General features: G+C 41.8%; 1 protein-coding gene across 2 annotated transcripts in view; it reads left to right on the forward strand.

Annotated features, from left to right (window-relative positions):
• Positions 1–7941, forward strand: part of LOC115353038 (prolyl endopeptidase) — a 116813-nt gene extending 108872 nt beyond the window's left edge. For both annotated transcript variants that reach the window (XM_030041975.2, XM_041118223.1), the window contains exons 14-15: positions 4607–4763; positions 7132–7941. In XM_030041975.2, coding sequence (XP_029897835.1) covers positions 4607–4763; positions 7132–7426 — 452 coding nt within the window. In that variant the 3' untranslated portion in view covers positions 7427–7941. The remainder of the gene's footprint in view (positions 1–4606; positions 4764–7131) is intronic.
• Positions 7942–21632: the final 13691 nt, after the last annotated feature.

The following is a 21632-nucleotide window of genomic DNA, read 5'->3' on the forward strand; positions in this document are numbered from 1 at the left end:
AGTCTCTGGCAAAGGCTGACTGTTAAAAGCCATACTTAAAATTACTGTCTTGTGTGGTAGAGCTAACCCTGTGGTAGAATCACACAGTAAGTAAGAATGCTTTAAAAAACATTCGTGGTTTGATTTTTCTTTCTTAAGGCTAACCATTACAAATAATCACTGAATAACCAGAAATCTGTTATGTAGCATTGGGAAACTTTGTGTGGTCTGTAGCGTAAGCCAGAATCCCATGTCCTGCAATCCTTCCATCAGAGTTTCTTGATCACTCTTTCTGTAGTCATGCATTCTTGTTCTTAGAGGACAAATGAAAACATGACAATTCTGCGTTTAAAGTGTTTGTACAGGGACACATAACAATTTGACTCTACTTTCACTGTGTAGTTAAAGCATGACCACAAATAAAATCATGAATTTCTCTGGTGAGAAACGTAAAATACACAAGTACAGCTACTTGAAAAAGTCATGAGCTTTTGAGGGACTGTGTACATGTAGTACTTTTTTACAAATGCATCTTGTTCACATATAATTCACTTCTGTGTTCTTAAATTCAAGAAAATTAATAGCCTCCTTTCAAACAGAAAAGCTTGTCACAAAAATGTCTCGTAGTCGAAGCAGTATTTAAAGAGCTACAAAATTTATTCCTGATTAAATCCCTGTATCTGACAGCAGTAGAAGAAAAATGAAGGTGATTTTGTTCAATTTTGAAAGGAGAAGGAAATGCAAATGAATAATATTGGGGTTGGTTTGGTTTTTTTTTAAACAGCACAAAAGGCATGTGACAGTATGACAGAGTTGAGCTACTCATTTGAGAAGAAAAAAAAAGGCATTTCAAGTTCATAAACCACTGATTTGCAGAAAATAAGCAGATTTACTAGGCCCACTCTTTGCTTGCTCTTCTTTTTATACTCTTCCCTATTTATCTGCTGCTGAATACTGGCTCTATTGATTTTTTTATTTTTCAGTGAGCTAGCATCCAGCATAAGAAACAGGATTTGGAGTTATACAGATCTTTGGTCTAAGCCATCTTGGCTACTCCTGCATTCTTATATTTAAAAAGCAATTGTTTTAAAGATAAATAACAAGTACCCGTAAAGTTGTATTTTTGCTTTCTGTTTATATGCTTCTCGGTTACAGGTGGCAGGAGGTATTTGTGCATTGTAAATAAGAGCAGCAGTAGAAATGGATAAATATGGTAAAGGATTAAAGGGTTTGCACACCATTCGGAGTGCAAGCATTGCACAGGTCAATTTTATGTGAGTGTAAATGTGTATTTGGAAATGCAGTTAAACTTTCAGCATGTTACATAGCTTCTGAAAATACTATTTTATGGTTACATGGACTTCAGTCTCAGGATGAGATTCATACTACCCAGCTTTAGTCATAAAAAACCTGTGTTTCTGGCTGAACAAGTCAACTGGGCTCCTTGTTTAGGTAAGGGGAAGCAAGTGACATCTGCAGAGCGTACATCATTCCTGTAGGAGGCAGGTGTTAGGAATCTAGACCTTCCTGCTCTGAAATATTTGTTGTTAGAAACCTTCCCTTGCACTTGCAGATGGATTACAATCCAGCTGGATTTCCATGCTCTTGATGAGCCAGATAGGGATTTTCCTTGACTGGGTAGAATTAGGTATATTTAGGAAATTCTTGTAAGTGCTGTTTCATCAAAGCAGAACTAAATTTTGCAGTAGTTGTTCATGCAACACTAGAGAGCATAACTCATACTTTAGGTGCAAGGACCCACTGCCAGATTTCCTCAGTTCTCATTTATTGAAGAAAAAACTGACAAGGAAGAGTATTGTCACCCTTCCAAAATACTATTTCCTTTTAGTCTGACTAACAGGAGGTGTCTCTGAGGAGTGCCTCATTCAACTGAAAAACAAGACTTCCTTGTCCTGCAGTGTGATCCCAAAGCTAAGTAGAACAGCACAGCTGTGAGCTTGAAAACCTCCTTCATGCAAATGCAGTGTTTGACCTCTCATGTTTGCTTAGGCAAACAGTTCTGAGGTTTTGAAATCTCGCTTTTGTACTGAATTTTAAAGCTCAAAGTATGTGTAAAGGAGTAGAATTCACAAATAAATTGTTGTTCCAGGTTACAGTTTATTAATGCATATAATTAAGTATTATGGCTAATTAAAGGGGTGCAGTGGGAATGGATGAATGTCTTCATAAGTGGTTTCTTACTGAAGTAACTATTTGGGGAACTAAGAGCAGCAATTTTTTATAAAATCCTGAGCAACAAACAGTGCTTCAAGAGACACTCTGCAATAAAGAGTATTAAAATTAATGTTAATGATAGTTGTTTTGACTTTCTTTCCTACCAGAATATAATTTATGTTCATAAAAGGAAATGACATGAAGGGGAGGGATCTGATCAAAAGCTTCAGTTAAAAGGATAAAGAGTTTGTACGTGGCAGCTATTTAAGGCACTGTATATACCTTATGAAAATGGCTCAGAAAGGACCCAGGAAGCGTTAGCATAGCCACATATCAGAGATGACCAGAAGTAAAATCGCATGCTTCAGAAAGTAGAAGTCATGTTCAAATGAAGAAAATAGGGTAGAGCGTAAACTCTGACAGGGACTGACGGACCACAGGAGACTGATGAGCAAATTGCTTCCAATATAAAGATTAGCAGTGAAAGCTTTCTACGCACATCAGAAGCAGGAAGCTGGCCAGAGGATCTGTGGGACTTACAGGTTAGTGAGGTGTAAAAGCATCACTAAAGAAAGATAATGGCAAAGCAGAACAACTAAATGGTCTGTTTGTATTGATGTTCCCTCCCGAGGAGCATGGGGAGTTCCCTTGCGCCAGAGTCTCTCTCCATGGGGAATACTCTGAGGAGCTGACTCAAGCTGAAGCATCAGCAGAAGAGTTTTGGAATAAATCAATCAAATGAAAAGTAGTGTGTTGCCAGGACCAGATGGTGCACATGCAAGATCTTAAGTGAGCTCCAATATGAAATTGCAGGCTACTAAGCCTGAATATCTGAGGAACAGAAGGGGGCAAGTGTAATGCCAATTTTTAAATGGTTCATGGTGATCCACAAGCTGCAGATGAGTAAATCTCACTTCTCTAATGGGCAAACCTATTGAAACCAATAAATAATAGCTGACATATAAGGAAGAGTTTTGCAGGCTGAAGTTACATCTTGCACATCTATTAGAGCTATTTGAAGGAGTCAGGCAGCATATGGTGCTTGTGACAGTGATCTGGGTGAGGAGTTATTCTTGGATTTTCAAAAGCTTTTCACAAGGTCCATTGCATAAGGCTATGCAAGAAAGTTCTTGCTGAGCTGGCAGCAAGGTTGTGTCATAGCAATATCCTGGTTAGCAGGAGGCAGAGAATGGGAATAAATGATCCATTTTTGCAATGGACAAAAATGAGGAGATAAAAGAATTTGGGAAAGAGTATACCTACGTCTGGATGCACAGTGATTAGTTCTGAATTAAGAAAGGCATTCTGGGATCCATTGTAGTACTTATGTGAAAATCTCAGTGCTCTTATTTCTTAAAATTAAAAAAAAAGCAGGGGAATTTGTAAAATCACCAGGCAACAGATTTAAATCAAGCAACAGAAATTGGAATTGGAGAACTTACTGCTACAGGGTATGATGAACACTAGATGAATAAACATTAAGAAAGGAAATAGATGTATTTACGGAGAATATGTGTTTTGATGGCTGTTCAACAGAATGGCTGGAGATAACTCCAGCTTAGGGAAAACCTAAACAACTAGTTCAAAAGCTGATAATGTACAGCAAATATCTCCCAGTATTTGCTTAATGCCTTTTCCCAGAGCATTTGTCAATTGCCACTCTTATAAATTGAACTCTGAGCTAGATGGGCCTACTGTGGTTATTTTTAAAATATGAGGCAAGCATTATACTTAAAGGAATTGTCCCTTCCAGTAGTAGGAAGGTGGAAATCATAAAAAAAAGAAAATACAACAGTAATTTGCTTTATTAAGATGAGGTTATTCCTCTAATTTTGTAGTAGTCTGCTTTGATCAAAACTATTTTCATAGGGGTTTACATAGTAATTATGGAAGAAAACTTTTATCAATAAATGGAGGGCTTTTGCTCCTCAATGCCTTTTTCTTTGTTGATACTAATATTAAAAGTTTAGACAGTGAATATTTTAGGAAACTTCAATTCAGTAGTCCAAAAGCCTATGTATTTTAAAAGTGCATTTCTCCTCTAAACCCAATTTGCTAGTTTGGAAGGCAGTTTTCAAAGAACAGCATGTTTCCCTGAAGAACAGGGAAATAGCTCTTAAGTTCTTTCGAACATACCATCTTTGGGAGTTATAATTTTTATCCATTTGTTTATTTGCTTTCAGTTTTGCTTAAAAGCCTATTTGACTTCATACTCACTGGCAGTCTTCTCCCAGTGCAATTAGGTTTATATCAGATATTTTATACTGAAGTTTTTTGGTATTATATGGTAATCTGTATTTCTTCTCACATTGTTTTAACTTAACAGTTTTACCTTGTTTATAAAAGACAGCTTTTTGGAAGTTGGTCTTTCATGAACTGGGCAGTGGACCTTTCACTGCTGAGCTGAATTCCTTAAAATATGAATACTAACAGAGTTGTTTTCCTGTTGAAGCTGCCTGTGCAAACCAGCGCCCTGACCTATTTGGTTGTGCTATTGCCCAAGTGGGAGTGATGGACATGCTCAAGTTCCACAAGTACACCATTGGCCATGCGTGGACCACTGACTACGGTTGCTCTGACTGTAAAGAGCAGTTTGAATGGCTGTGCAAGTAAGTGCCTTTAAATACTTCTGTGGTTGTTAAAATGCATAATCTGCTCAATGGTTCCAGGTTGTCATGATCAATAGCTATTCTAAGAATTATTTCATCCTTTCCCACACTGGATTTGGGGAGTTCAGCATTTCCTTACAAGTCAGTTTTGCTTGAAAGACTTATCTTCAAAGCCCTGTTGAGTCAACTGGTCATATTTTCTAAGACCTTGTTCTACTAGCAGCTTTAACAACTCATAAGGTTTTCTTTCTGAATAATGACTCCTTTAGACTGTCACAGCAGAATATTCTCAAGTGAACCACTACATAAATTGTATTTTTTATCATGGGGGAGAGACAATCAGCATTGAATTATATTATACAATGTGGATGGGATTTATCTGTAGGAATTGAATGGCAGTAGACCATAACAGGATATTAATTCATTTCTTAACTCCTTGCTGAAATGTCTGGAAAGATTATTTAAAAAAAAAAAAAAAAGAGAGGGAGAGACAGCAGTGCAAGAACAGAAATTATCTGCACATTGGATATGGCTAATAATGAGTGTGTTAGAGTAAGTGCCATCATTTAAAAACATTTTTCTGGAACCTCATTTTCTGTTATTGCATTTGTATTCCTTTAATAATGAAGATTGACATTCTAGGAGAATGCTTCAGACACACTAAACAATTTGGCTGGTCTGAAATTTAATAGAGTGTTTAGATATTAAAAAGTACATGTGCTACAAGTACACTGAGATCTAACTTGATCTAAAGCTTTATTAAAAAAAAAAAAAATCAATGTCAAGTCCAAATACTAGATGATCAGTTGGGCCCGTTGTAATTAGATTGTTTCAAAACCTCCAGTTGTCCAATTTATGCTTTCAGTGGCAAACACATTTTTGTAAATATAGTGCACAAAACAATTAACAAATTTCATAATTCATCTTTTATCAATAGATAACTTAGATAAAAGATTAACTGTTATAAAAATGATCCAAATAATCTCCATGATTTTGGACACTGAAACTTGCCTGCACATCTGTGAATTGAGGTATTCTGAAGAGGTAAAGTAGAAGCAAAGGTTTAAATTCATTCTGTGATTAGGAGAAATGCATCTGTGGGAAGTAGTCACTCCATACCTACTTACACACATGCTTACTCACAAAATCTCAATGCATAATTTTAGAAACATCTTATTTGGCAATACCTGAAGTATTTCTGTGCCTCCTTTTCAACAGCTGGCAATTGCTTATCCAATGTAGGAAGATACATATGTAATGTTGCTTAGATGTTGCCTTTAGAGATACCAAAAAATGCATAAGGCAAATGGTAGCGTGTAGTGACTATCATTTAACTTCTTTTCAAAACGAGTCATAGTCTGCAAATTCACTTACATTGTTCCTTAGATGAAAATGAGGAAGCCAGGAATCTGTTAGGCTAGACGTTCAAATATTGTCATGTGTTCTTAAAAATAATTTTGGACTTACTTAATGAGTACCTCTCCAAGTGGGGAAGTTCATTCAAAAATAAAGCAAAATTTTCTTCTGTATTTTCTGTCATGAAATAGGGGGAAAAAATAGTATCCTATTCTTGATTTAAGGAATGTAACGTTCTTCCTAGGTGTAGCTTTTCTAAATGAAGTATGAAACGGTTAGATGGAATTCTGTGTGACTTACTATTATGGTTAATTTCTAATGCTAGAGAGTATTTTGTGTTGAGATATGTAGATACACCTTTTGTGTTACAGCAGCTAAAAGATGTAAATTCTCCTGCAAAGAAAGCAAATTTTGAAAGTTAGATTATTCATTGCTCAAAAAATAGGAATCAAGGTCATCTATTGAAAGCAGGAAAACTTACAGTTCTCCTTTCAGTTTCCTGCATGTTGTTCCCTCAGAGTTATGTTCGTGTTCAAAGGTGGCCTAAATATTGGAGGGAGCAAATTTAATAACTGTACAGCACTTCTGGCTTACCATCAGAGACTGTTTCCAAATTTACATGAAGAAGCCATCCATGTGCAGACCTGGACTATATACATACGCTGGGAAAAAGTCTCAATTTCGCTGTTTCCCAGCAGGATGGATCCTGCTGTGGATTTGACAGCTTTTGCTGCAGTTTCCCTATTGCCCATTCCTGGTATTTTTGGCATTTCTGTGAGATGTATGCATATGCTTCTGTGAAATTAAAGAAATGTACTTGCTTCACATTTGAGAGCCAGAGATCTGTGGCCGCTACCACGTATCAGTTGCCAGTAGTGCAATTCTGATTTATGCAACTGAGAACTGAGTATTCTGAGTGCTATCAAATGCCACTGTGACGATTTCTCTATGAGAGAACCTTCTTGTTGAGTCTTGAGGAAAAAATATGTAAACACTTGCATGCTCTTCTCAGGTACTCTCCGCTTCACAATATCAAACTACCAGAAGAAGATGGCATCCAGTACCCCTCTACGCTGCTTCTCACAGCAGACCATGATGATCGTGTGGTCCCTCTACATTCACTGAAGTTTATCGCTACTCTGCAATATGTTGTGGGCCGAAGCCGTAAACAAACCAATCCACTTCTCATCCATGTTGACACCAAGGCTGGGCACGGAGCAGGAAAGCCAACTGCTAAAGTTATAGAAGAAGTGTCAGATATGTTTGCTTTTATAGCACGATGCCTAAATCTTGATTGGATTGAATAGGCAAAATGCTTATTTCTGTCTCCTTTAGAAAACAAGGGCTTTAACACCATTTAAGACCAACCAGACTACTACTTGGTGTAGTACTTACATTTAAGAACTGCAGTTTAATATTTTATTGATCCAGCCTGCTATGGAGTTTTGATCTTCCGTGCTTCCCTCTTTTTGGCATTTCTTTGAATTTCATTTCTACTGCGTTCCAAAGTACATTTTGAAAAGCATGTTCAAATAAATAGCTGAGCTCCTGTTGGTGCTGTTGTGAACATTTAGATTCCAGAGTTAGTGCTAGTTAAGCTTATTTCCTGTAAACAATTTGAATGTATTTTGCACCTATAAACATATCCAGATCATCTGTAATTAAATGTAAGTACTGTGCACATACAGAACTCTGAGCATACTTTATTTACACAGTAACTTATTTAAGAATGTAAATTGAAGGTGTTCAGTGATAACCATGAAATACTGAAGAGACAGTAATCTGGGTAATTAAGTCAAATATTATTAAAAAGCTTATATTACATGCTGTTCATAAGTGTGTTACAGTCTATAATAATAATGTTGCTAAATTGTTCTTTCTTTCCAAAGAGACTTCAAAATGTCACCAGTTTTCTCTTCTGTCATTTATTTCCACACAGAAGAGAAAATTGGAGGCCAAAAAACTTGAAAAATTCTTAGATTCTGACTGTAATCTCAGTCAGGCTACACAGATATTCTTCAACAACCCGTCTGCTGTTAGCTCTGTAACTATTTCTGAAGAGTAGACCAGACACTGGTTTAAAAAAAAAAAAAAAAGAAAAGAAAAGAAAAAAAACCACCACAACCCAAAACCACAGCTTTGTCCGGATTGTTCCAAGTTCAGTTTTTCCTGATGCGTTTGACAGAACATTCTCTAACAAGCCAAAATCTGAACATACATATATAACCTAGTTCTGGCTGCAGAACAACAAGAGCTCATAGTCAGACTCCCTAATGATTTGACGCAGACACATTGTTTGAACTGCCGTTTCGTATCTTTTCCATGTAGGCTGTAGAGCTATAAAGTAGATGTGAGTATTTGCCTACTAGCTATCTAAACTCTGATGCACTGCAGCAATTAGGGTTTGATTTTGCAGCGCAAAGAAGTGTTCTACGAATTATTATTAGTCTTGTTGCCCCTCCAGAAAACACTGCTGCTTCTCAGTTTTGGATAAACTGATACATTTTTCCAGAGTCACGCTCGTCATTTCTTTCATACTTAGACCCTAAGGCCTGTATTTTAACTCTGGGCTCAAGAGTTTCATCTCTAAGCAAATGTGTCTCAGCCCAGGAAGAGGAGGGAGTGGTAGAAAAGGGAGGAGTACAGCAGCAAAATTAAAAATAAATTTGCACCATATTCACTCAGTGTTCCTCTCATGCTCTGGGGCTTCTGCTGATTCCCTCTGCAATCCAGGAAGGATCATGCATCCCAGGCCCTTATTATGCATAATTTGATTTTAGGAGGGGGAAAAAAAAAAATTCTGCTTTCCTATGAAATACCACACCTAAAACCTGTATGTGAGCTGGGGTTTATTTGTGATCCACGGGTATTACAGTTTTACCAGATACTTTATAGACTGATGCATTCTGATCACAGCATTGAATTTAACAATCAGAATAGGGAGTTGAGGGTCGATTGGGTTTTTTCCCCTCCACACTGTGAAAACAGGGTTCAGGTTCAGCACCCCCTTTTTCCCAGAGGTATGTGAACTGCTCTCCATGATCATCTGGGAATTTTCAGCAGCCTCCCTGTGTGGCAGAAACAAAGCACACAAAGCAATGTCATCTCCACTTGTAACACCTTAGAGTTGCAGCATCTGGCCTTTTACTGAATGTTACAGGTTTCATCAGGAGGACAGAGCTTCACTTCTGAGACGAGAGCTTTGCAGGACAGCGTGTGTGGAAAACATGGCCCTCAGGCGTTCGTGAAACAGAGCTGAACTGTGTCGGCGCATTGAATTGCAAAGGCTTGGGCACAGCCACCTCAGTGATCTCTTCAGGTCTTTGTTCCTAAAAATGCTTTTCCTTGTTCTCCAGCTGCTCAAACACAAAACTTCTGGCACAGGTTAAAAATCACTTACTTTCCTCCTGAAGCTTTCTGCTGAAGCTGAGTTCTCCGGCTCAGTATCAGGGCAGATGACCTGTAATGTGGGGAGTTTGGAAACAAACATTTCCCTTTGAGTGGCAATCAAAATAGTATTGAAGGTGGAGCTGGCTTGCTGGAGACACCACTCACAAAATAAGTGTTCGAGAGTAGAACTGTAGAATGCTGCTACCTCTGTTGGGAAGGCATTGTGTTTCTGTAATAGGGTCTTACTGTCAACATTTTAATCCTGGCCAAGTCCAGGATTCAGGTGCCAAAAAAAGTGATGATGCAGAGCTGTCCTATGAGCTGAGTTGCTCCTTTTGGTGCAGAAAGGGTCATGCTCCAACTGGAATCTGTAATTAACTCTGAGCGAGTAATGCTTTTGTAATATAGTGGGATTTAAACCTTCAGGGTTTGGATTAAATAGAGCCAAACCATTCCTGCTGTATAAAACCTAATGAAATCTCTGTTAGTCTGGTTTCAAGGTTAACTTCTTTTCTCTACAGTGGAAATGCTATTTTATGAAGAAGCTCTGTATATTGTGCCTTTATTTCCAGTACATGAAGCAAAATTCACTAGCTGGGCAAAGTAACCTCCTCACAACTATCTGATTTTTCAAAATCATGTTTCTTAGAAAAATAGATAACAATGTTTTGTGCCAAAATCAAAACCAGAAAAATCTTTAAAGTCCTGTAAGAGGCTTATGCTACATGAACCAAAATCTGTTTTTAAGTGGAAATAAATGAACTTTTTACATATTGCTCCTTCTGATACTCTTCACAACTAATGTAAAGATATCTTAGTTGTCTTTGCTCCCATGAGAATACATTTGCATCAGAGCTGATTTATGTGAAAAAGGTCAGAAGTATTTTTAAAAGCTAAGAGTCTTCATATTCTTCACAGAAAGAGATATTTGAATTCCTTTGCATCAGAGTTAATTTACATTTCAGTAGCTGGAAAAAAAAAAAAAGATGCTGACTTTAGATAGGTGCTGCACCTTCCCCAGCAATGTAACCACCAAGATCTAAGGGTGGAAGAAGGGCAGCTGGCCTGTGGATATGTAAGAATAAAGGATGCTCAAGACAGAGTTTGGAGACACCTGTTCCTGGCACCTAGGACTTCTCCTGTTTCACCAGGATTTTCTTGACTTGACTCTACTTTGCCATCTGTCTGTAGGAAGGCAGAAACATGAGCAGCAGTACTTTTGGGTTTGATATGGCAAGAAACAGCTTTCAAACATCTATGTTGTCAGGTCATTTATTTATTTTTAGCCTGAGGTAGCCCCTCAGGATTGCCTAAAGATCTGCTTATAGACTCTTCCTGACAGCCTCTCCTATGAAAGGGGTTTTCCAAGCTGAGTAGGATTTAGGGGGGAGGGCCAAGGGAGGGACTTGGAAGCCAAGCTAATAAGCAACCACCCAATTTTCTGCCAAGCTCTTCTACTTTGAAAATCTTTAGTAGACAGCTTTTATGCAATTGTCTCTCTCTGCAGGCCTCTCAGGATTTGGATAGTCCATGCTGTTTGAACAGCCAGGTTTGGCAACTTTGTTCATTTCTCCGTATGTTCTTTTAATTACTTCTGCCTTACTGTACTGCATGCCAGGAAAAGAAAAAGCATTCCTCTGGCTTTTTTTTCCTTGCCCTTGCAGGAGGGGAAGGTGGGGTAGACTTCCAGTTCTCAAGTCTGAAGATAAACAAGGTGTGTCCTCAAGATAACATTATTCCAGAATAGCCATTTCTGAATAAGCTCATGTCTTCGGTTTATTCATGGCAGAGAAATCCCAATGATGGAGTCCCTCAGTGGAAGCTGGACTAGCTACTGGCATCTGCAGAAATGAACTGAAATTTGGGACTAGGAGAAGGACTGTGATTTGGCTATTTATCCTAATTTACCATAGGAAGATTAAGTGAAAATTCAGTATTTAAAATGAAAGCTGAGCAATAACATGTCTCTGTTCTGTAGACATCCCTCTGCCTTGCTAGCAGGAGTAAGAGGCAAGGAACAAACTTGGTGCTCATGCCCTTACCCATAGCAGGGTAAGTTTAATGCTGAAAGTCTTGACTGGCAGAGTTGATCTGTGATTTTCAGTAGAGGTTTCTAGCTTCCACAGCAGATGCAGCACAAGAGCTGGAGTCAATGGATGAATGACGTCTGCAAGTGTGACGTTACTAGCCTGCCGTGTGCTGTTCAGAAGAGCACAATTTGTGCGTGTGCACTACTTTCAATGCCTCTCAGGCCTTCTGTCTGCAAAAAAGGAAGGAGACATTATCCTTGAACCCCTTAAAGTGGGGGGGTGCATGCTGTTTTAACTAACATGCCTATTAGGTAAGTATCTGACAGTGCTAACTGAAGCATTAAATTAGATCTGTGTCTATAACCTAAACAGGACCATATTAGGCCCAACATATTATCTACAATTTTCATCTTAGCATCACTGTCAAAATACTGGGGAAATACTCAGAAGAAAAGAATAGAAGGGGCTTGATTTTGTAGTATTCATATTTATTTGACCCTTTCAGTACTTCAGGAGACTGGATGAACATTCACTGAGTGGATTCCAAAAAAAGCATTCCCCCAGACATGGAGGGGGGAGGAATTTCCTGGTTTTAGGAAGCAAGGTTGTATTACAAATGTAAGATTGCACAAAATGAAGCTACAGACGAGCTGTAGGTTGAGCTGCATGAAATACCTTAATTCAGCAGGAGCACCTGGACTCATAGGTGGTAATTCCATTTAGTTCTTAGCACCATCATTTTCATGGTACTTTTCTTTCCCTGCAAAGAGCTGTACTTAACCTCTGACATCTCCTCAATAGAGGAACAGGTGAACATTAAGATATATTGCATTTCAGTGATGCCGTCAAATATATTCTCTTCTCCCGTGGGACTTTGAAAGTGTCAGAAGACGAGAGCAACAGCGAAAACACTGATGTTTCCTTTGCCACCTAGCAGTCATTGAACAACCGTGAGCATACTAAATAACAGAGAAATTTATTCATTAGTTATATACCAGTTAATGCAATTTTTTAGAAGTTTGGATGAGAATGCTTAGCTGGTGAAAAACTGCTTTCTGTGCTGCTTTATGCTTTTAGGTCATTTCCTGTTGTACAACAACAGCATGTCATTTTGACAGCAAATGACAAAGTGCTGTAATGTGGACTGTTGGTTGCTTCCTGGGGAAAAAAAAATTAATAAAAGGTTCAGGCATTTCACTATTCAGAATCCTTTGAAGCTGTAAGAGGAGCAAGATAAACAATACTTAGTGTCTTCTAATTATTTCAAATGAAACATTGTCATTTCTCAACAGAATATAAGGTTTTCTGGTAATGTTATATTACAGAGGAAGCTCTGCTGTAGTAGAACAAGCTTTGAAACATAGGTATGTGCAGGTATCTTTCAGTAGCTTAGCCAAGCTGTTAAGCACTTCCAGTTTCATATATTCAGTGTTAATAAATAACATTCTGCTGCTGAAATTGCATTTCAGTTTTAATTTAAAGCTTTTCAGTAAGAAAAATGTGTTTTCATCATGAATGGCATAAAACTGTAGACCTGAGACCATTCGTAGGGACCCAAGCTTCACCTCTTGTATGGTTTACCTTTCATCTTGCATTTCACTAGGTAGGCACAGGTATTAGGAAAACTGCATTACTGTAAAAAAGTGAAATAAACATTCATGATCTCTGCCCATAAATTGCAAATCTTGGGAAACCTCTGTTGCTGACTGTACATAAACAAACCTCTAGCTGTATTTTGAAATTAAAGGGATTACTTTTCCTGATTAGAGATGCTCAGACCTCCTTGAGCTTTGAGGAAGTGCAGATCCAAATCTCATCTTTGCAAGAGCAGCCATCACTCAAAATGCCTAAAAGCAAAAGTTCTTGAAATTCCCTGTATTGGCAATGTGTTTATCCTCCAGCAAAGCTTCGACTGCCAAGGACAAACTGGAAAACATCCTCCTCTCACAGATGACAGTCACTCGCACAACAACCCAGTCATTAAACAGTTTGCTGCCGTGGGCCAGCTGCCTATTCTTCCTGCTCGGTGGAGCCTTCCAGGGCCTTTGCGCTTGCCAGAGGAAGTCGATTGAGGGGGAGGGCTATCAGAGTTACAAAATCGCTTCCAGCTAATGAATTGGAGAGCTTATTGAGACCATTTCATTAGAGGTTTTGGACAGCTTTCATTATTCCCGATGCTTGTTCCCTTTGGTGAGAATTAGGCAGCCTGGTCTGCCAACTGGGGACAGCAATGCTGGGTCAGAGAAAGAACCACCCTGACGGCGGACATCACCTGGAGAGGCATTCCGGAAAACACGCTTTCTCTTCATTGGGGTTTAACACCAACATGCGGTGATTTCTGCTTTACTGATCTAATTAATCCCTAATTAGGATAGGGAATATCCATCAGAGCATTAACTGCAGAGGGGTATCGTGGCCTCTTCAGTCCCGCAGAGTGGCTGTGGGGGGCAAGACGCCCATGGTAGCAGGGCCTGTCAGAAACACAGGAGCAATCACCAGCCAAATACAGACATGGCTTGTCTCTCCGTGGATGACAGGGTAAGAACTGTGTATCTTTGTTTTCGGATGCACAGGCCTACGGAGCTCCTGCTTATGGAGCTGAAGGAAGAGCCGTTCCCGCCAGCTGCCAGAGGCTGGTTTTGAGACGTGTTGGCTGTAGCTCATCCCAAGGTCCTACACCAGCCATCAGGCTGGTGCTTAGCTCCAGTCACCAAACCATGAAAGTTCTCTATTTGGCTGTTATTTTGGGAGCCGAGGATGACGTACCAGTGACTTGGAGGGATGTGATAGATTGAACCATTTAAGCACTCGGCCACGTCACCCTGCTCTGCAGGCCTTGGTGCGGATAGGCTTTACTGGCTTGCCTACGGGCCAGAGTGCCACAGGGTGGCCTCCACTGGTGGCTGAGGGCAGCGGAGTTGAAATGGAGGGCAGATTTTGGTCAGGGGAGTGGGCCCTTTCTAGCCAACTGAAAAGGCATGGCAGCCTCTAGCTGAGCCTCCCTTTTGGCCACCACCAAACGGCTGAGAGGGATCTAAACCCCTGCAATGGGGCAATCCTTCCAGACTGGGACAGTGCCCAGATGCCACCCCATCTCAGTGTCCCCTGAGGGTCCTCTGCTCAGCGGCTCCCTCGTCCTACCCCCGGCTGCAGCCGGTGCCAGGTGATGTGGTCGCCAAGGCCAAGTCCCTCCGGACAGCCCGGTTTCCCTGCGCGGCAGCTCGCGGCGGCCTCAGCTGTTCGCTGAGGGAGCTGGGAGCAGGGGGGACGCCAGCACAGACCGTGCCCTCACCAGTGGGTGCAGTCCCACAGGGTCGGACCGTGGTGGGCGAATCTGGGGGCTCGTAATGGGGCCCATCGGCAGCCCCTGACACGGCGAGCAAGGTACCAGGTCCAGGGTCCAGCCGTGGGCTCCAGACAGGAGCAAAAGGCGAGGGGGCCGGAGACAGGGCTGGAGAGAAGCTACAGTGCCCATCCAAGGGGTCCCTGCGGGAGGCAGGCTGACCACAGCGCAGATACGGTAACGGGGGCTACCCAGCAGTTGAGATGAACACTTGCAGGGTTAGTTTTAGAAATAAAACTGAGATTTATCTCCTAGTCACTGGATAAGTAGAGGCCCCTCCTTTCCAGGAGCAGGCATCGGACCCTCTCCCAGGGAGAGAACGTGCCCACAGATGGTGGTCAGCGCCCTGGGTTCTGCAGGACTTCAGACCCCCAGGTGCCTCGCATGCCCTGTTCATACCTGCTGTGACTTAATACTTAACCTGACAGCTACTCTGAATCCTGTTTTGAGATCTAGGGTTACTTTCCCCCGCTTTTGTAGAGGTCTGGCAGACACTTTGCTGAATTTTGACATCTCTTTTGGAAAGCCTAGCTCCTAAAATTAGGTATTGATACACCCAACTTAACTGGCATTTAAATCCCACACCACAGTTAGCCTGAGGCATCTCCACTTGACTGCATAATCCTCTGGGGGCTTTTAGTAAAGCCTCTGTCTGGGCTCAGTTTACTCAATTCAGATAACTCAGCACCTCGCTTCGGGCCAGGTACTAGCTGTTTGCTCTGATTTAGTATTTTGGGGGATGTGATTCAACAGGCATTTTCAGAGCGTGTTTAACGCACAATCTGCCAGGACAAAGCTCCCAGTGAATCACAGCTTTCCCCTCTTTCCCTTTTCAAACCCAGCAGCAGCCTCATGGCTGGGACCCTCCCCAGGGAGAGGAGTTTGGGGTTGAGTGACCCTGAAGCCCGCCCTGGCTGGGCAGCACCAAGCTGCAATGATAAATGCAAGAGTCGCGCCCCAGGCAGTGCACAACAGCAGCTTACCCTCCATAGGGATGTCCTGGGCTCTGGCACCGGCATCCAAAACTGTTGCACTGTTTTATCCAATGATGTGAATATAAAATGCCAATATGGGCTAAGGCAAATTCCAAGGATCTCCCATTTTCTGGTAAATATACAGAGTTAGGGTCATTCTTTTTTTTTTTTTTTTTTTTTTTTTAATCCTTCTGTGTCCTGAAATCCTTCACTTTTCTCAGACCAGAGGCAAGTGCTTCTTTGAGTAACAGGGAAGAAGGGGGGATCTGCTCAGGCTGCACACACATGTAGGCGAGCGCTCAGCCTGGCAGCTAAAGGTTGTGCCTTGCAGCTCCTGATTTGGCCCTGTCTTTAGCAAATGTGGCCCACTGTGTAAAGTTTTGTACCTCTTTAAATAAATAAATCGCTCTTCCTCAAGACAGCTTCTAGCATTGCAGACATCTGGGCAGACTCAAACAGCTGGTGATAAATCATTCTGGAGAAAAAAAAAAATTCTTTTCTTCTTCTCCTTTGTCCCCAAGTGTGATATTCTTCCAGCTGACACCAGCCCCAAGGCAGAAGTCTGGCGTTAATCATTTTTGCCTGGCTGCCATGGTAAAATTCAGAGGGTTTCACGGGGCTGGGAGCACACAGCCCCACACAAGCATGACGCATGCCCCCCTGCCACAGGCAAGCCTGGTGACACCACGCCGGCAAACCTCTGAACAGGTGAAAACACTGTGTGAGGTGGAAGTGGTAGGAGGCTCGTGCCTGCCTCCACAACACAGAACCTGAGGAAGGCTCCTCGGAGAAGGGCTGCCGGCACCGCGGCCCCATCTGCCAAGGCTGGAAGGACAGCTGCTGCTGCTGCTGGTGTATTTAATACCTCTGTCGTCATCCAGACTAATGCCCCGGCTCGCAGAAAGACTGTGCTGTCTGTACGTGTGCCAGAGCAATGCCGTCGCTTGACGTGGGTCTTGGCTGCGGAGGAAAATGGGCTTACGTGGGAACTCGGGAAATATATTTGGAGTATGAGGTCTGTAGGGCCACCTGCCCTGCCTCAGCAGAGAGCCTGAATGCTGTCAAATTACAGGGGCGACCTTTCTCTTCGTTTAAGTGTAAATATCTCCTGCACTCAAAGCTTTTTTTTTTCAAGTTTATTAGCATACTCATCTCATTTGTGGGTTTTCTCCACTATTCAGGATGACAACAGATGTCTAGGGAAGCTAATAACTCTTACGTTCAACCCCTAGAAGGCTGTGCGAGCCTTTTGGGAGAGCACTTCATCCTTATCTCCAGCACAAATTTTGTTGAAAATGCCAGTTTAGCCTAGAAGCCAGCTTCCCAGGAGTCTTCCTTTTTACAACCAAAACATGGAGTTGATCTCCTTGGCTTGCCAACCCAAGACCCACCCAGACCTATAGATAACTGAAGGGAGATGCAGCGAGCAAGAAGACCCCTCGAACCAGCAACGGCAGCCAAGGCAAGGGAGCTGGGGATCCCCAACCTCTCCAGGACTTAGCAAAATCCTACCACTGGCTCGTTTGTTTGAGCTGTCCTGCTGTACTGTAAAGCATGAGGCAGGAGAAAAGGCACACAGGAGCCTAACCCTGCCATTGAATAACCAAGGCCTGTCATTCAGTGCAAAGGAGAAGTCCGGCTCAGGTCAGGGCTTGGGCGCAACGGAGACCTCTAGCTATCAAGGGAGCTTTCTGGCCCGCACGAGAGACATTTCTGGAGGGAAGCAATGAATTGGCAGGGTTTTCTGAATCACAGTTTCAGACTTAAACACCTAGAGCCTGTCTGACATAGATCTTCCTATTGACTCTGAGCCCATATCTTACAGCAGCAGCTTCATCCTTCTCGTTCTCCCATCCCATTCTCTCTACACTGTATTACATGTTGCAGGAATATCTTATTTTCTTTACCTGCTTTGAGCTCCACAAGGTGCTCTCATCTTTCCTACTCACACTATGCCTGCTCATTTTTCATTCTTTGACCTTCTTGCTGTTTTAACCTTGTCTACTCCTTGAATTACCTAGAGCTTCAGCATGCAGAAATCACTACAAAGCTTATGGCAAAAACAAACAAGCTGCAGGCTCACACACACACATGCAGAGAGAGACCTTTCTTTGGGGCTTTGCTTAATTTTCTCTCTGCTTTGTTCCAGATCACTTATTAGAAATTCAGAAATCCCTCGAGCCAGTTTCCAAAGACGAGCTGTTCTCCTTGGGTGACATATGTTCCCACATACGTGGCCCTCCAAAGGACTATGCTTCACTCAAATCTTATTTCTGGGATGCAACGGGGACTTGAGACAGTGTGCTTGTTTTCCATGGACGACTGAATCTCACCCATTGAGAATGTTTGGTACCAGCGTTACAATTCCCATTCTGCCCTCTGGTTTTAATCCCTACTTTCACTGTGCTTTCACCATCTGCTGCTAACTCCAGCTGTCGGCTTTTAAAGAAACACTTTTAGAACATTAGTTGTGGCTCTGACAAACCTCTCCAGGTGCTTCTGTGAGAATTGGATGTCTCTGGTTAACAGTCAGCACTACCAAATGCTGGAGACATAATGCTGCTCTGAACTTCTCCCTGGTCTGTTTAATTAGCTCCTCTAGCTGGAACTAGCTGTGGTTTAGCTTCTGTTGTTTTTTCCTTTCCTTTGTGATTTCACCAGGGCAAGCTGTCCCTACAGACTGCTGCCACCTCTTGTGCATGTCCTTCATCTTGTTCCTTGAAGTTGCCAACAAAAGCACTTTGTATAAATTTTGCTTTCCACACTGGAAGACGGGCAGCTCACAGAGCTTTCTGCCCTGATGGTGGTTTCGCCTCTACAGCGGCCACTTGTCCCAGTAATTGTCTCAGAGGCATAGGCCCCCTGAGATGATGTGGTCTTCTCCTCCTGCAAACTCCGTGCCATTTGCATTACTGCATCTTTTGTGGAGACACAAATAATGTATCTGGTGCTACATTTCCCTATTCTCATTTCAGCTAAACACAGCCAGCAAGGTCTAAATCAAACAAAATCCAACAGAACGGAGGAGTTCGGGGATCCCTCAAAGTGAACCACCATCCCCCCACCCCAAGGTTTTCAGTGCCGGAAGCTGAAAACTGACTGGCAGCAGAAGTCAGTCTTCATCCAAAACACAACAATCGGTGCGAATCTTCCCGTTTTGGCAGTGAACTTTCAGATCAGACCCAAAAATAGCAGGGAAATTTTCATACTAACGTAATTTTGAATTTGCAGCATAGGTGGTGCAAAAAGACCCTCAAATACCTTTTGAGATACTTCAATATAACTTACTAGGGCAGTTCTGCCACTGCTAATTGCGTGCCTATATTTAACCAAGTCCTTGAACAATCCTGGGAACTGCAGGTCATTAATTATCACGGCCAACCTCAGTGACGGGGCGGGCAAGAGCGTGCATTAGCGGATGGCCGGAGGAGGGTCTGTGCCATGGGGAGGAGGCCGGGGAGCCGTGACCCGTCCCCAGGATGCTCCCCGGCTGGCCCCAAGCCCGCAGCTCACCCTGGGGAGTCCCGCAGGCTTTTCTAAAATAGCAGTTCCCTCTCAGCCCTGCCCCTGGGGGAGGCTCGGCATTAGAAAAATGGCAGCCTGACACCCTGCTGTGCCTCCTCACTTCAAGCCCTGGCAAGTCCTAACCTAAACTATGCGCTGTCCAGTAAAAACATATCTGCAAATACATTTAGAATTAAGCAAAGAAATAAACAACCCCAAACCCCGCAAACCCCAGCACTGATAAGGAAGAGGAGAGACACGGAAGATAATAGGCCTCCTCTAAAATTTAGCGTTGAACTGTGTTAGGTCTACATTGAAAAGATGGAGCAAAAGTAGGAAAGCGCATATGAAAACCAGTCAGTCAGATGCCTGTTAGGAGATACGGAAAAATCAGGAATTTTTCATTCAAAGAAAAGTGAATGGGGAGGCATTGACAACAAACACTGTCGAGATGGTAAACTGGATACTGAAATCTGCACTTTCTCTAGAAACAAAAAGACATTAGAAGGAAATAAAGAGGCAGAGATTTTACAAACAGTGAAGGGGAACAGTTTCACACAATGCATGATTAATCTGCAGCACTGCCCGCCAGAAGATGTTATTGGGATTGAGTGCTTAGCAGAATTTGAAGGAAAAAAAAGGCGCATTACATGCTAATAAAAACACACAATCATCTGTGATAGCTGAAAATTAGGGAAAAAACCTGCAGAATTTGTAGAAGAAAGCACAGAAAGTAGATGACAGCGCATGGGTCCATGGAGGTAGCTCTTACCACAAAAGTGTGGGCAATCCCCTCTGAACTGGAGCCAATCAGTTTTACATACAATTTACTGTTGAAAAAGGAAAAAAAATAAAAGCATGAGCATTCTCAAGTCTCCATGACGCATCCTGAGGATTATTCAGGATAGAGAGATGGTGGGACAAAAGCAAGGAAGAGGTTGTAAAAAGGAAACACTTTGCTTCATTCTTAAAACCCCTTTCAGCCCTTGCGATCTCTGCTGGATAAAAGGGCCGTAGCAGAAAATGACTGAAGCCATTTAATATTTAAAAAGGAATAAGATTAAAAGTAGTAAGCTCAAGTTTTCTTTCAGTGGGTGGCCCCACCACTGATTTTTTTTTTTTTTTCAACCAAAGGAATTCACTTCTATGCTCAGTCCTTGTGTTTCTTCATCCCCTGGGATGATCTGAGGTAGCTTTGCTGGCCTGTGGAAGGTTAAGCAGCACAGTGTTTTGAGAGAGAGAAACAGGTAAAATGCTCAGAGATGGTTTTATGCAAAGGCCTATGTAAATACCTATGCATTACTGCTACCTTACCACTTGGACTCATGCAAGGGTCTATGAAGGAGTTTCCTGTGCTCTTTGCTTTCTGAACAAGACAGAACTAAGCTTTTGATGCCAGCTCTTATTACCAGAAATGCGTTTAAACACCTACACATCTTTTGCTCCACTCGCACTTAATTATGAGCTCATTTGACAACTGACACTTAATTAACCTGATTTTCTTTCATTCTTTTTCCTTCTCTCTTCTAACTTAACTGACTGTGCTATAGATGCTAACATTGATGCCAGCGCAGTCTTGGTTTCTGCCTTTTCACTTCCATTTTCCATCCCTGCTACTTGTGCAAAACATGGTTTTCAGTTTCTGGCCAAACTTAGAAATAATGGGTTCAATGTCTTTTTTTTTTTTTTTTCCCCTCACTGAAAGGCATGTCTCAAAATTCATTTTTAATTGAAGAAAATGTGCCATTTGTCCAGGAAAAAAAAAATTAAGCACATCTACCCCAAAAGAGAAGCAATTTGAAAATGAAATGACTTGACTTTGCCAACATTTTGTGACTCTTTTCCAACAATTCACTGAGTTTGTCATGAACACATCACTGTGTGGTCCTAAAATAAGGGGTCCTGTTCGCTCATAGTGTTGCCCTTCACAGTCCTTCATGCACTAAACAATCCCACATTACCATAAGACTCCTAAGTTTTTTCTAAAGCATTTGTAAGCTTGTGAGAGATTTTTGGTGTGGTTCCACCTTTACTTTTAAAAAGCTTTCTCAAAGAACAGGTCTGCTTCTGGTCCTCTGTTTTTTCCTGCCAGGTTGCTGCTAAAAACATATAAGCTCTCAACAGGAGCTAGTGCACAATATCATTAATCAGTGCCACCTGCCAAATTCTTGCCTGTATCTCAGAGTAGCATGTGGGGGAATATTTCTTAGCCTCCGTTCGTAATCAGTGACCTCTTGCTTATTATTTTTACTGCAGCGACAATTTTGCTGGA

Source organism: Aquila chrysaetos, chromosome 2 (genome assembly GCF_900496995.4).
Source record: "Aquila chrysaetos chrysaetos chromosome 2, bAquChr1.4, whole genome shotgun sequence".
Taxonomy (NCBI): domain Eukaryota; kingdom Metazoa; phylum Chordata; class Aves; order Accipitriformes; family Accipitridae; genus Aquila; species Aquila chrysaetos.